Below are 12,765 nucleotides of genomic sequence, written 5' to 3'. Positions count from 1 at the left end.
AATTTCAGGTGCTTAATAACCACAAGTGGCCGGGGACTAGGAGATGGTACAGAGAAGATACAGAACACTACCATCATAGTAGAATGTTTTATTGCAGCACTATGCTAGATGCTGTGTTAACACAGCAATCGATCCAGGTGGGATCTATCAGCCACTGCCCACATGGAACTCCCAATCAAGTGAGAAAGACAAGAAAATGAAAAATCATGCTCGATGGTGGAAAGTGTGGGGGCTTTGCAAGCACAAAGGAAAGATGGCTAACTCAGGCTGGAGGAAGAGAGGTATGGTGGGGAAGACTGTGGGCAGAGAGGGAGATGGCCTTTAAGCTGAGGATAGTGAGGCAGAGACAGGTGATCAATGTAAGGACTGTGGACAGAGGGAACACCTGTGCAAGGATTCACAAGTGACAGCTGAATAAGCCAGGGAGCTGCAAGTGGCTTCAACCACTGAAGCATATAGTATGGGTGGTGGAGGAGGACGTTGAGATTCAAAGATAAAGTATATTCCAAACCTTACAGAACCTGATGAAGGAATTTGGGTATTAGTTATCTTTTGTGTATAATAAACCATCCCAAAGCTTAGTGGCTTAAACAGCTGTTTATTTGCTCACAGTTCTTGGGGTGGCAAATTGGGCTGAGCTCAACGGGGCTGTTTTTCTGATGTTTTTCTGGTTGATCTAAAATAGCCTCACTCAGGGACGTCCCTGGTGATTCAGTGGCTAAGACTTTGCATTGCCAAGGTAGAGGGCACAAGTTTGGTTCTTGGTCAGATAACTAAGATCCCACATGCCATGCAGTGCACAGAAAAAAATTTTTTTTTAGTTAAAATAGTCTCAGTCATACAGCTGGCATTTGGTGCTATCTATTGGATGGGCCGTGTGTGTTAAACAGGCTAGCTTGGGCTTCTTCCTGTGGTGGCAATATTTCAAGAAGGTGAGAGCAGAAACTACTTGGCATTTGAGGCATAAACTCACCAGACAAGTTCAAGGCCAGCTCTGATAGGAGAAGCTACAAAGAACTTGTGGCCATTTTTAGTCTATCACACTGGGATGATGTTGGCCTGAAGCAGGGTGGTGGGTATAGAGAAGCGGAGAGATTTTTATTTTTTGGATATTTAGGAGTCATAATTGAGAAGTCTTGGGGATTGTTCTGGAACACAGAGGAGAGGGTGAAATGACAAATGACTCCTAGATCCTTTGGCTTAGGTGATTGATGAATGGTGGTGCCCAGTACTCAGACAGAAAAGAGGAAGAACAGGTTTGGGGGGAAGATAATGTTTCCAGTGTGAGTCATGTCAAGGATGAAATGTCTTTTAGACATCTAGGTGGAAGTAGGCAGGAAGCAGGTGGATATGCATATCGAAGGAGAAGTCTGGCTAGAGATACCAGTTTGGGAATCTCTGGTGCCTTTGGCCTAAGGCATCTTCCAGGGGGTCTGCAAACTCAGAGCTGGAACATATTACCAGGCAGGGAGGGACCTGGTAAGTCAACTCTGTAGCCGCGCTAAGCCTAACCTAGTATCCCAGGCAAAGTAATCAGTCTCTCCTGGTTGAAAGTTGCCAGGCTGTTATGAGAAACAGGGATGAAGTTTCTAGGCAGAGTCCTCGGCTCTGAACTAAGATTAATGTTGTAAATGGCAAGAAGGTAGATCCCAGCTCCTGTCAGGAGGAAATCTCCTAACAACAGACCACTAACTGATAAAGTAATGAATGTATCATCACTGAGGGAGCATTAACAGAGGCTAGAGAAACTGTGATGCAGAGGCTTGGAGGGGATTCCCTCTCTGGGTCCAGTGATGGACCTCCATGGCCAGCCCTGACACTCTATGAAGGTAAATTTCCCTCACCATCTCAACTTCTGATCCTACAGATACCTAACTTTCAGAAACTCCATGAGTCTTCATTGAAGGCAGCTTTGCTGGGAGATCAGCACTGCAGGAGGCACCTATTAGGGTGCAAAAGAAGTGTTGACTAGGGTCCTTGCCATTTATTCATTTGTTTATTCATTCAACACACATTCAACCAGCCGCTAGCAAATCCTGTGCTCTGTACTAGGAACAGAGAGATGACAAGACTCTAATCTAGAAGAAACTCAACTGTAACCACAAAAACTGTCTTGTAGCTGCTGTTAGTTTCTAGAACCGTCTTCCCAATGGATCTCAAGAAGTACTCCAGGGTCTCCTTGCTATGGTGTTGGGCTGTAAAGGTTTGATGAAAGAAAGAAAGAAAGAAAGGAATGGGGGTGTCTGAGACCTGGAGAAATGTACAAGGGAGGGATCTCTGCCTGAGCGGAATAAGGGAAAACTCCTAAGAAATAAAGCAACATCCCTATCTGAATGAATAGTTAAAAAGAAGACATTTATTAAGTGCTTTCTCAGTGGCTATTACAGTGATACATGGTTTCCTTGTATTATACAGATTCTCTGGCATTGGTGATCTTGAACACATCAATCCTATTTTCTGGAACCTTGTCCACGCACTGTTGCAGTAAGAAGGCGGCGGGGCGCTCTCAGCTCAACCCCCGAGAGACGTCAGGCGAGCGGAACCCGGGTTCGGTGGCTGGCGAGGGCGCCCGGAGGGTTTTCGCAGGACTCCAGACCTAGCGACGCGCACTTCGTTGCTAAGGGCGGAGGCGCCGGAGGCTGCGGATGCCGTTGGGTTCGGCGTCCTCGTTGGGCCTCAGCTCCCGGCCCGGCCGGCCCGCCGGTGGGTATGGAGCCCGAGGCGGGACGAAAGGGCGCAGCTGATGGGAGGGCAAGTGGGAACCCTCGCGCTCTCCGAGCCGAAGCCGCCTGACTGGCCGAAGCGGGGAGGGCGTTCCCGGGGCCCACCTTGGGTTGGGTGGCCTTACATCCAGTCTTGGGTGAACACCCCTCCATCCATTCCCACCCCCCACCCCCCACCCACCCCAGCCTCATCAAAAATAAGCTTTGGCCAAACGCTTAGAAGAGGCGCAGGGCATTTGTGTGATCTGAAAGGAAAAACTGCACAGAGTTTGTCCCCACAATTTGGGGCAACCTTGGGAGTTCTGACGTAGTGCTGATTCCCTAAATGATCTTGGGCAAGACCCTCTTATTCTCTGAGACGCTCTTTCCCCTACCGGTACCATTGGAAGGTCATATCGGACCATTTCCTACTTGCTTCTACCTGTGGTTTTGTTTCTGTTTGAGCTTTGGTTTTAGATTTCTTGGTCTTCCAGAGTGTAGTTTAGATAAGTGCAGAAGGAGATTTGGGGCGAAGGAGGGGGATATGAAATCATCATTTACATGAACAGTGGACCAGTAGTCCAGCTGAATAAGATCCAGTGCCCCAGCTTCACCCCTTTGTGACCTTTGGAAATGGAAAAAAGTGAAAGTGTTAGTCACTGTTTGTGACCCAGTTGACTGCCGCCCAAGCTCCTCTGTCTGTGGAATTCTCCAGGCAAGAATACTGGATGGAGTGTGTTGCTGTTCCCTTCTCCAGGGGATCTAACTGACCCTGGGATCAAACCCGGGTCTTGTGCATTGCAGGCAGATTCCTTACCATCTGAGTCTCCAGTCCCAGTTTCTTTATGGAAAGTGACAGGTGGAAATATTCTGGAGTGTACCAAGGAATGTTGCACTGGAAAGTTAAAAGAGAATTCTCTGAATTATGCTTAGAGTGACCATTGAGGGGCTTTCCTGGCAATTCAGTGGTTAAGGTTTCATGCTTCCACTGCAGGGGGCACAGGTTGGATCCCTGGTGAGGGTTCTAAGATCCCACATGATCCACAGTGAGGCCAAAAAATTAAATAAGATAAAAATTTAAAAATAGAGTGACCACTGAGGATCTTAAAGGCCTTTGGAGAGTAGCTTGGGGCAGAAATGAGTCCTAGGATTCAGATTTAGGCCTGATTTGACCTGGAATCAAGTCCTCTATGTGGAACGGGTCAGAGTAACTGCTACCTGGAAAATCTGTTATTGGACAGTGTTAAACGACCCGAATATTGTTGGGGGCTTCCCAGGTGGCACTAGTAGTAAAGAACCCACCTGCCAATTCAGGAGACATAAGAGACATGCCTTTGATCCCTGGGTTGGAAAGATCTTCTGGAGGAGGGCATAGCAACCCACTCCAGTATTCTTGCCTGGAGAATCCCACGGATTGAGGAGCCTTGTGGGCTATAGTCCACAGGGTTGCAGAGTCAAACACACCTGAAGCAATTTAGCATGTATGCACATATTGTTGCTGCTGCTGCTGCTGCTTCAGTCGTGTCCGACTCTGTGCGACCCCATAGACGGCAGCCCACCAGACTCCCCCGTCCCTGGGATTCTCCAGGCAAGAACACTGGAGTGGGTTGTCATTTCCTTCTCCAACGCATGAAAGTGAAAAGTGAAAGTGAAGTCAGTCGTGTCCGACTTTTAGCGGCCCCATGGACTGCAGCCCACCAGGCTCCTCCGTGCATGGGATTTTCCAGGCAAGAGTACTGGAGTGGGGTGCCATTGCCTTCTCTGCACATATTGTTAGGTCCTTAAAAAAAGCTTGCCAAGCAGACTCTCCCACCTTAGTATTCCATTCATTCATTCATTCAAGAGATATTTGCCTTGCATCTGTTTTCCTAGGCCATGCTTAAAGCGTAAATACAAAAATGAATAAGACATTTTCCTTCCTCTCAAGTATACTGCAGGTTCACAATATAAACTATGGCAGATAACTTGAATAGTGTTTTCATTTCTTAGTCTACAGCAACATGGACATTATCCAAGTACATGTATTTTGTTCTCAAGATTTTAAATCGCCTTGCTATATCATATCTGGGCTTCCCGGGTGGTGCAGTGGTAAAGCATCCTCCTGCAATGCAGAAGGCACAAGAGACGCAGATTCAATCCCTGGGTCAGGAAGATTCCCCCGGAGAAGGATGGCAACCCACTCCAGTATTCTTGACTGGAAAATTCCATGGACAGAGGAGCCTGGCGAGCTACAGTCAGTGGGGATGCAAAGAGTCAGACACAACTGAGCGAGTGGGAGCATCCTTTCCTTTCACATAATATCTAACATAATGAATTCTTAGCCTTAGTGTGATCAGTCACTCTGGTCAGGAGACATAATTGGCTTCAGTTTAATATACTCCAGACTCACTTTCACATGTGTATACTCTGTGTATATTTGTAATGTATGTTTAATATGTGTGTATTAAGAGTAGAATTAATAATAGTGAACATTGCCGCTTTTAGCATTGCTATCTCTGTCAATCCAGTAACCATTCTGGTAGTCATCATTTGTTACTAACAATCTGCAGCTGGAACCAAGAGCTTGAAATGCACTAGCTTTTGCAGAGAGGGAGTATAGTAAGCTGGTAGGGAGCAAAGCCCCTGGAGTCCAAATGCCTGTACTCAGGTTTCAGCTAGGACACTTACTTGCAACTTATGTGTAAACTTGGGCAAGTAATTTAACATCTCTGTGCCTGACTTTTCTCATCTGCAAAATGAAGATAGTAACGTCTATCTCAGAGGCTTGTGGAATAGATTAAATGAGTTAAATATAAAGCGCTTAAAAAAGTCCTTGGCATATTTTAAGTGCTGTTTTAAAAAATATTTATTTATTTATTTGTTTGGATTTCCCAGGTGGCTCAGTGGAAAAGAATCCCCCTGTGATGCAGGAGACTTGGGTTTGGTCCCTGGGTCAGGAAGATCCCCTGGAGGAGGATGGCAACCCACTCTAGTATTCTTGCCTGGAAAATCCCATGGACAGAGGAGCCTAGCAGGTTGAAGTCCATGGGGTCGCAAAGAGTCGGACCCAACCTAGCTACTAACCAAGAGCAACAGCCAATTTATTTGGTTGCTCTGGGTCTTAGTTTTAGCACACGGGATCTTTAGTTGCGGTGTGTGAGATCTGGTTCCCTGACCAGGGGTGGCATCCTGGCCCTCTGCATTGAGAGCTTGGAGTCTTAGTCATTGGACCACCAGAGATGTCCCTAAGTGCTATTTTTAATCTTCACAGAAGCTGAGTGTAGAGATATTATCCTGTTTTACACATTGGAAACTGAGACTTAGAGAGGTTCAGGAACTTGCCCAAGACTGAACGAAGCAGAACTATAATTCAGATGCAGGCCTCATTTCAAGGCTAATGCGCCTAATGAAATATTATTCTGACTGTTTTGTGCTGCTCTTAGTAATTAGAATAAGATCAATCAATAATTAGAGTTTATCTGAATGCTTAAAATTTAGTTGTTAAAATGCTGTAAAGCTGTTTCTTCTTTGTAGATGTTTATAGTGGAAATTCTGGGCTAGAAGTCAAGAGCTCTACCTAGTTAGAATTTTGAGCAAATGATGTTTCTGCCCATATTCTGCAGATCTTTAAATAAAGAGTTTATATGTGATGATTTTGAGAAACTGTTTCTACTTAAAGTAATATTTTAAAAATTCATACTTAAAGTATTATTTTAAACAGAAGAATTTGCCTTTCTCACAAAAACAGTAAGCTTGGAAGTAAGCAGTCACTCCTGAAGATTTTTGACGAATGAAAATATTACTATGAGTAAAATAAAAATATTTAATGATGAGTTTAAATATATCCTGTTTTGCATATTTAAAAATAATTGTATAATTAACATTATGGTATAGTTTCCCTAAGTATTGGAAATGTGCAAGTTATAAAATCTTTGAATTTTGCAAGATAAATCTTTGTGAGGGGAAATGACACTTAACAATGTCTTTAACAGTTTCTTATTTACCTTGTAAATCTCCTTTCAGTACAAACATATGGTTAGAGAAGAGATTAATCTAATTGTCTTTTCACTAATTACAGAGATTAGGAAGTGGCTGCCTGAACTATTTTCCAAAGGATAGCTTTACAAAGCAGCAGCTCACCAAGTTTACAAAGTTTACAACTTTACAAATACTGCAGTTCATCAAGAAGATCCCACTGGTTTGGGTGTAAGTAATTCTAAAGATTTTCTTTTCCATAGATTGTCCCATGAATATGCTTCAGATAGGAAGTATGGCTCTCAGAAGATACCAGCTAAAAATCCAATCAGTTTTAAGCAGAGTCAATCCATTTATAGCATCAGTGACCTAGATCTGTGGGTGGCATCTGTCCTTAGTTTGATGGCAGTGTTAAAAAATGGGTTAGGTTGGCAAATAGGAAGCCCTGCAATCTCTTATCTAACTACAGCAGTACAACACTGCAAGCTTTTTGAAAACTATCCTGGAATTTTTCCTGGGGACATATTTGTGGTAACTGAAAAACTAGGTTCCCCTCTTGATGAGTGTCAAGCCAAAAATACACAGCCAAGCCAAAGAGCAGAAGAAAGGATTTACAACTTGCAGCAAGTTGAGAGAACAGGGATACTTGCCCAAACTGTGTCTCTCGGAACAGCAAAACTGGAGAAGTTTTAAGATAAGAGTGCACGCATATATACGAAACGGCTCAGGTGGTGTCTGCATATTCATAAAGGGCTTGAGTAGAGGAGAGTTCAGCATAAATTTGGGACACAGGTTGTCAGAGTCACAGCTTTAGTTGATTAAGTCACCAGGGTCAGCAGAGGTCAGCATCATCATTCCTTAAGTACCAGATAGTCTTGTGGTTCGGAGAAGGCAATGGCACCCCACTCCAGTACTCTTGTCTGGAAAATCCCATGGATGGGGGAGCCTGGTGGGCTACAGTCCATGGGATCGCACAGAGTCGGACACAACTGAGGAGACTTAGCAGCAGCAGCAGCAGTCTTGTGATTGAGTGTTTGAGGGGGTTTGGATCCTGCACTATAGCTCAAGAACGTGCCTCTTGCTATCCTGTACCTTCGAAACAGAACCGGGAGTCCTTTTTTAAAAATTTTAAACATTATCTAGTATTTCAGCTCTGCTGGGTCTTTGTTGCTGCATGGGCTTTCTCTGCTTGTGGTGTGTGGGTTTCTCATTACAGTAGCTTCTCTTGTTGCAGAGCACAGGTTCTAACAGGCTTCAGTAGTCATGGCTCCCAGGCTCTAAAGCACAGGCTCAGTTGTTGTGATGCACAGGCTTAGTTGCTTTGTGGCATGTGGGATCTTCCTGGACCAAGGGTCAAACCTGTGTTCCCTGCACTGGCAGGGGAATTCCTTACACCTGAGCCACCAGGGAAGCCAAAGAACTGGGAATTTTTACAATTGATTTATCATCTCCCTGGAGAAGGAAATGGCAACCCACTCCAGTATTCTTGCCTAGAAAATCCCATGGATGGAGGAGTCTGGGAGGCTACAGTCCATGGAGTTGCAAAGAATCGGACACGACTGAGTGACTTCACTTGATGTGGTCAAGAGCAAGCCTCTGGCCAGGCTTAGATCACAAAATGTCTAGGCCTATAATGGTTCTCTATGTCGAAGAAGTTCCATCTGGTTCTCTTCCTCTGGGAACCCTCTGGTCTATCCGGCAACACTTGTGCTTGTTACAGAGAACCCTACATCATCTGAACTAGAAGAGCCCTTCAGTTCAGTTCAGTCACTCAGTCGTGTCCAACTCTTTTCGATCCCATTAACCGCAGCACGCCAGGCCTCCCTGTCCAACACCAACTCCCAGAGTTTACCCAAACCCATGTTCGTTGAGTCAGTGATGCCATCCAGCCATCTCATCCTCTATCGTCCCCTTCTCCTCCTGCCCCCAATCCCTCCCAGCATCAGAGTCTTCTCCGATGAGTCAACTCTTTGCATGAGGTGGCCAAAGTTTTGGAGTTTCAGCTTCAGCATCATTCCTTCCAAAGAAATCCCAGGGCTGATCTCCTTTAGAATGGACTGGTTGGATCTCCTTGCAGTCCAAGGGACTCTCAAGAGTCTTCTCCAATACCACAGTTCAAAAGCATCAATTCTTCGGCACTCAGCTTTCTTCACAGTCCAATTCTCACATCCAGAGCCCTTAGGTTTGCTGTTTCACAACACATGTGTCTGTCACATCGTGCAAGCCGCTTGAAGTACAGAAAAGGATATGAGAGTCCGTCGTCTTACGGAGCATCCAGTCTGCTTGTAATCTTGGAGTCTGGTGTCCGTGTTTATGCATTAGAGGAGGAGCTCCACGACACACGACACACGTGAGACGAGGCGAGCCTGGCGCCAGAGCCCAGAGCTCTTGATGCCACTCGCCGTGTTCTGTCCACTGCATTTGCTTCTGTCCCTTGTCAACTTAAAGAATATTCACTACCTAAAAGTTGAGAGTTACATTTTATTCGGTAGGAATTTTTAGGACTTCATGCTCGGGAGGCGACATCTCAAGTAATCCCAAGAGAACTATTCCAAGGAGGCGAGGGGGTGAGCTCAGATATATAGGAGTTTTGCAATAAAGGGCAGGTAGTCTGAACATCAAAAAATTATTGTTAATTAAAGAAAACCACACACACAAACAACAAAAAAAAGAAAACCAGATGCATCAAGTTAGGGAATTTAGCACTTTTCTATGTATGGGAAGATGCAAGAGTCTGGGCTCACTGAAATCATTCCTTGGATCTGCAGGATACTTTTCCTATCCTGAATTTCCTCAGGACTCACCAGCTCACCGTAGTCTGTGGCTGCAACTCCTGATGACTGTGACATCCTTTGTTTCCCGATATGGCAGGAAATAGTCCATTTCTCACTGGTTACCTGTTCTTTTCAGGAGGTCAATTCTGGCAGCTTTCAAATGTAGGCTGAAGTTCTTCTGGAAAGCTGTGGTGGGTTTGTTGTTGTTTTTTAAGTGTTTTGTTGTTGTTTTCATCTATTTTGTTGAAGTATAGTTGGTTTACAATGTGGTGTTTATTTCTGCTGTACAGTAAAGCGATAGTTAGGCATATATATACACATACTCGTTTTCATTCTGGTCTATCACCGAATGTCGGCTGTAGTTCCCTGTGTGATACAGCAGGACCTCAGTGCTCATCGATCCTGTGTGTGACCATCTGCACCTGATCGTCCTGAACTCCCAGTGCATCGCTGCCCCTCGCCCCTTGGCAGCCGCACGTCTGTTCTCTGTGTCTGTCAGTCTGTTTCTGCTTTGTAGGTAGGCTCATTTGTGTCATATTTCAGATTCTGTGTATAAGTGATAACATACGGGATCACTCCTCTTTCTGACTTACTTCACCAAGTGTGATCATCTCTAGTTGCATTCACACTGATGCAGATGGCATTATTTCATTCATTTTTGTGGCTGAGTAATATTCCATTGTGTGTCTATGTACTACATCTTCTTTATGCATTCATATGTCAGTGGGCATTTAGGTTGTTTTTATCTTGGCTATTATAAATAAATAGTGCTGCCATGAACATTAGGGTACACTTATATTTTCAAATTATGGCTTTCTCTATATATATGCCCAGGAATGGAATTGCAGGATCACATGGCAACTCTATCTTTAGTTTTTGAGGGACCTCCATAGAGTGGAAAACTGTGGGGTTTTTTTAAAGGTAAGGATATGGGACTTCCCTGGTGGTCCAATGGTTAAGACTCTGAGCTTCCGCTACAGGGATCCTGGGTTTGATCCCTGGTCTGGGAACTAGGATCCTGCATGGAGAATACTTGGTGAGTTTTAGCTGCTATTTCTCGTTATAGACTATTCTTCCTAGAACTAGGTAGGCTCATCATTCCCATAAGAAACTCGTCTCCTAGCATTTCTTTAAGCAGAGCCCTGGAAGAGATGGTGACTGGATACTCCCACCTCTACCCTCTGCCATCTCAGGGGACAGCTAATTGAGTAGCAGACGAACGTTACCCAGAGTAGCTAAGACTAGGTCCTAGTCATGTACCTGCAGTCCCATCAGATGTCCACACTGGCCACATATTCTGATCTTGGCACTAAAACCGAGATATTTTAAAAATATTTACTTATTAACTCTTTTAAAAATAATAAACCTTATTGCATGTAAACATAAATAATTTTATGAAAAATAAATATACTTTTGAAAACACACAAAAATGTTTGATTGGAAGAGAACAGTATTGTTTTACATTTTTGCAAATCTCTTTACTGTTTGGCTTAAACAGAAGACAGTTGGATCCTCATGTCTGCTTCTGCATTCAATCTATTGCAGTATGTTGTTTGCATTGTAGTATAAGCAGAAAGTCAGGACTCACATGGAGATGTAGTTGGGAAAAGGATTTCACAGACTCCCTGCAAGGGTCTCAGGAACCCCCAGCAGTCCTGATATCACACTGTGAGACCTGCCGGTCAGGTCATTACCTGTATTGTCTCCCGCGTCTCATTCTTATTACAGAATAACCTCATGACCCTGGAAAGTATTTAATAGCAGTCCCACAAGCTAGGAAGGTTATGGCCTTTTAGAATAACTAAAGCTCTTCTTCAAGAAGCTTACTGGTATAGATTGGTTTTTTTTTTTTTTTTTGGCCTTGCCTCAAAACTTATGGGATCTCAATAAGTGAAAGCGCCAAATCCTAACCAGTGGACCACCAGGGAATTCCCAGTACTTCATTCCTTTTAATGGCTGAAAAATGTTCCATGGTATGCGTAAACCACATTTTGTTTATTCATCCATTGATGGACACTTGGGTTGTTGCTAGCTTTTGACTGTTGTGAACAGTGCTGCTCTGAACATACATGTTTAAATTTTGGATTGAACACCTGTTTTCAATTCTTCGGACTATATACCCAGGAGTAGAATTGTTGGATCACATAGTGATTCTATATTTGACTTACTGGGGAGCATCTTAATATTTTTAAAGTTAGTTTTGTTTTTGTTTATCTGCAAATGCTGTATGGTGGGATGGTGCCTTCCCAGGGCCATAAGAGTGTGAGGCAGGGAAAGGAGGAAAACCAAATGCCTACAATTAGTCTTTAAAAAAAAAAAAAAAGGTTTTAGCATAACCATAATACCTGCCGTTCTTGTGCCTCCCAGAGTTAACAGTGTGTATTCTTCTTTTTACCAAACAGGGAACACAACTTCCAGCAGCCCCAAGGGATGCTGCTACTCAGGTGCCATCTGAAACGAGCTCTTCCCCAGAAGGTCTCGTGCAGGTTCTGTGCAGTGATGGGGAAACTGCAGAGCAAATTCAAACACAGCACTTACAAATACAGGTATAGCAGTCTGCCCTCGGGTGGGATCCCCAGTTTTGTGCCCCATGACAATTCTTTCCTATAGAAAGAGAAGGCCTGGAGCCATCGTTGATGCTCTCCCTGAACAGTCAGTTTGGTCTGTTTCCTTTTGGATAAGAAACATCTTAGTTGCTAGTGCCTACAGCCCCATGGTGAGGGGTCCCACATCTTTGGGAATCATCTCTAGAGCAAGCAAAGACTCTGGGTTTCTTCCTTCATCAGACCCCAGTCACCCACTCATTCTGAGCATTTACAGAGTTAATAGTGCCATTTCTGGTGACATCAGTGTGTCTCCTTTCTCTACTCCCTTTCTGTCTTTCTCCTCAGCCTGGCCTTGTGGTCCACACTCTGTTCCCCTTGCTCCACTGTGCACCCTACACCGTGGGGCTCCTCATTTTCCATCCTCTCTTTAGCAGGCCTGATGGATTTATCGAAGAGAAGATTCAAACTAAAGCCTTTCAAGAGTATAGCCCAGCTCACGTGGATACCGTCTCTGTTGTTGCTGCTCTGAACTCAGACCTCTGTGTCTCCGGAGGAAAAGATAAGGTGGGGTTTGCAGTGCTTCCCAGGGAACCAGCTTATTGCAGAGAAGGGCAGATGTTTGGAAAGGAAGTGCTGGCTTTTCATTTCCGGCAGCAGGGTTGAATAGTGTAAAAATATGCGCTTTAGAGTTAAAAAGACTGGGTTTAAATTCCTAGTCTGCCGCTTCCTGTTACTTTGGGCAAGTCTTTTCATTTTCTTGAGCTTCAGGCTCCTTATTATTAAATGCGG

At 44.4% G+C, this 12,765-nt stretch overlaps 1 protein-coding gene across 8 annotated transcripts in view; it reads left to right on the top strand.

Moving 5' to 3' along the window:
* Positions 1-2,596: 2,596 nt before the first annotated feature.
* The window catches only part of WDR31 (WD repeat domain 31), a 30,033-nt gene continuing 19,864 nt past the window's right edge, over positions 2,597-12,765 (top strand). For 4 of the 8 annotated variants that reach the window (XM_027550548.1, XM_027550550.1, XM_027550542.1 and 1 more), the window contains exons 1-4: positions 2,597-2,703; positions 6,760-6,887; positions 11,833-11,976; positions 12,408-12,540. In XM_027550548.1, the coding sequence (XP_027406349.1) occupies positions 11,861-11,976; positions 12,408-12,540 (249 nt within the window). In that variant the 5' untranslated portion in view covers positions 2,597-2,703; positions 6,760-6,887; positions 11,833-11,860. Of the gene's footprint in view, positions 2,704-6,759; positions 6,888-9,566; positions 9,622-11,832; positions 11,977-12,407; positions 12,541-12,765 lie in introns of all 8 variants that reach the window. The other 4 variants (XM_027550545.1, XM_027550547.1, XM_027550543.1 and 1 more) reach the window with 3 other exon arrangements.

Source organism: Bos indicus x Bos taurus, chromosome 8, assembly GCF_003369695.1.
Source record: "Bos indicus x Bos taurus breed Angus x Brahman F1 hybrid chromosome 8, Bos_hybrid_MaternalHap_v2.0, whole genome shotgun sequence".
NCBI classification, from domain to species: domain Eukaryota; kingdom Metazoa; phylum Chordata; class Mammalia; order Artiodactyla; family Bovidae; genus Bos; species Bos indicus x Bos taurus.
This window is presented reverse-complemented; position numbering and strand designations above follow the sequence as displayed.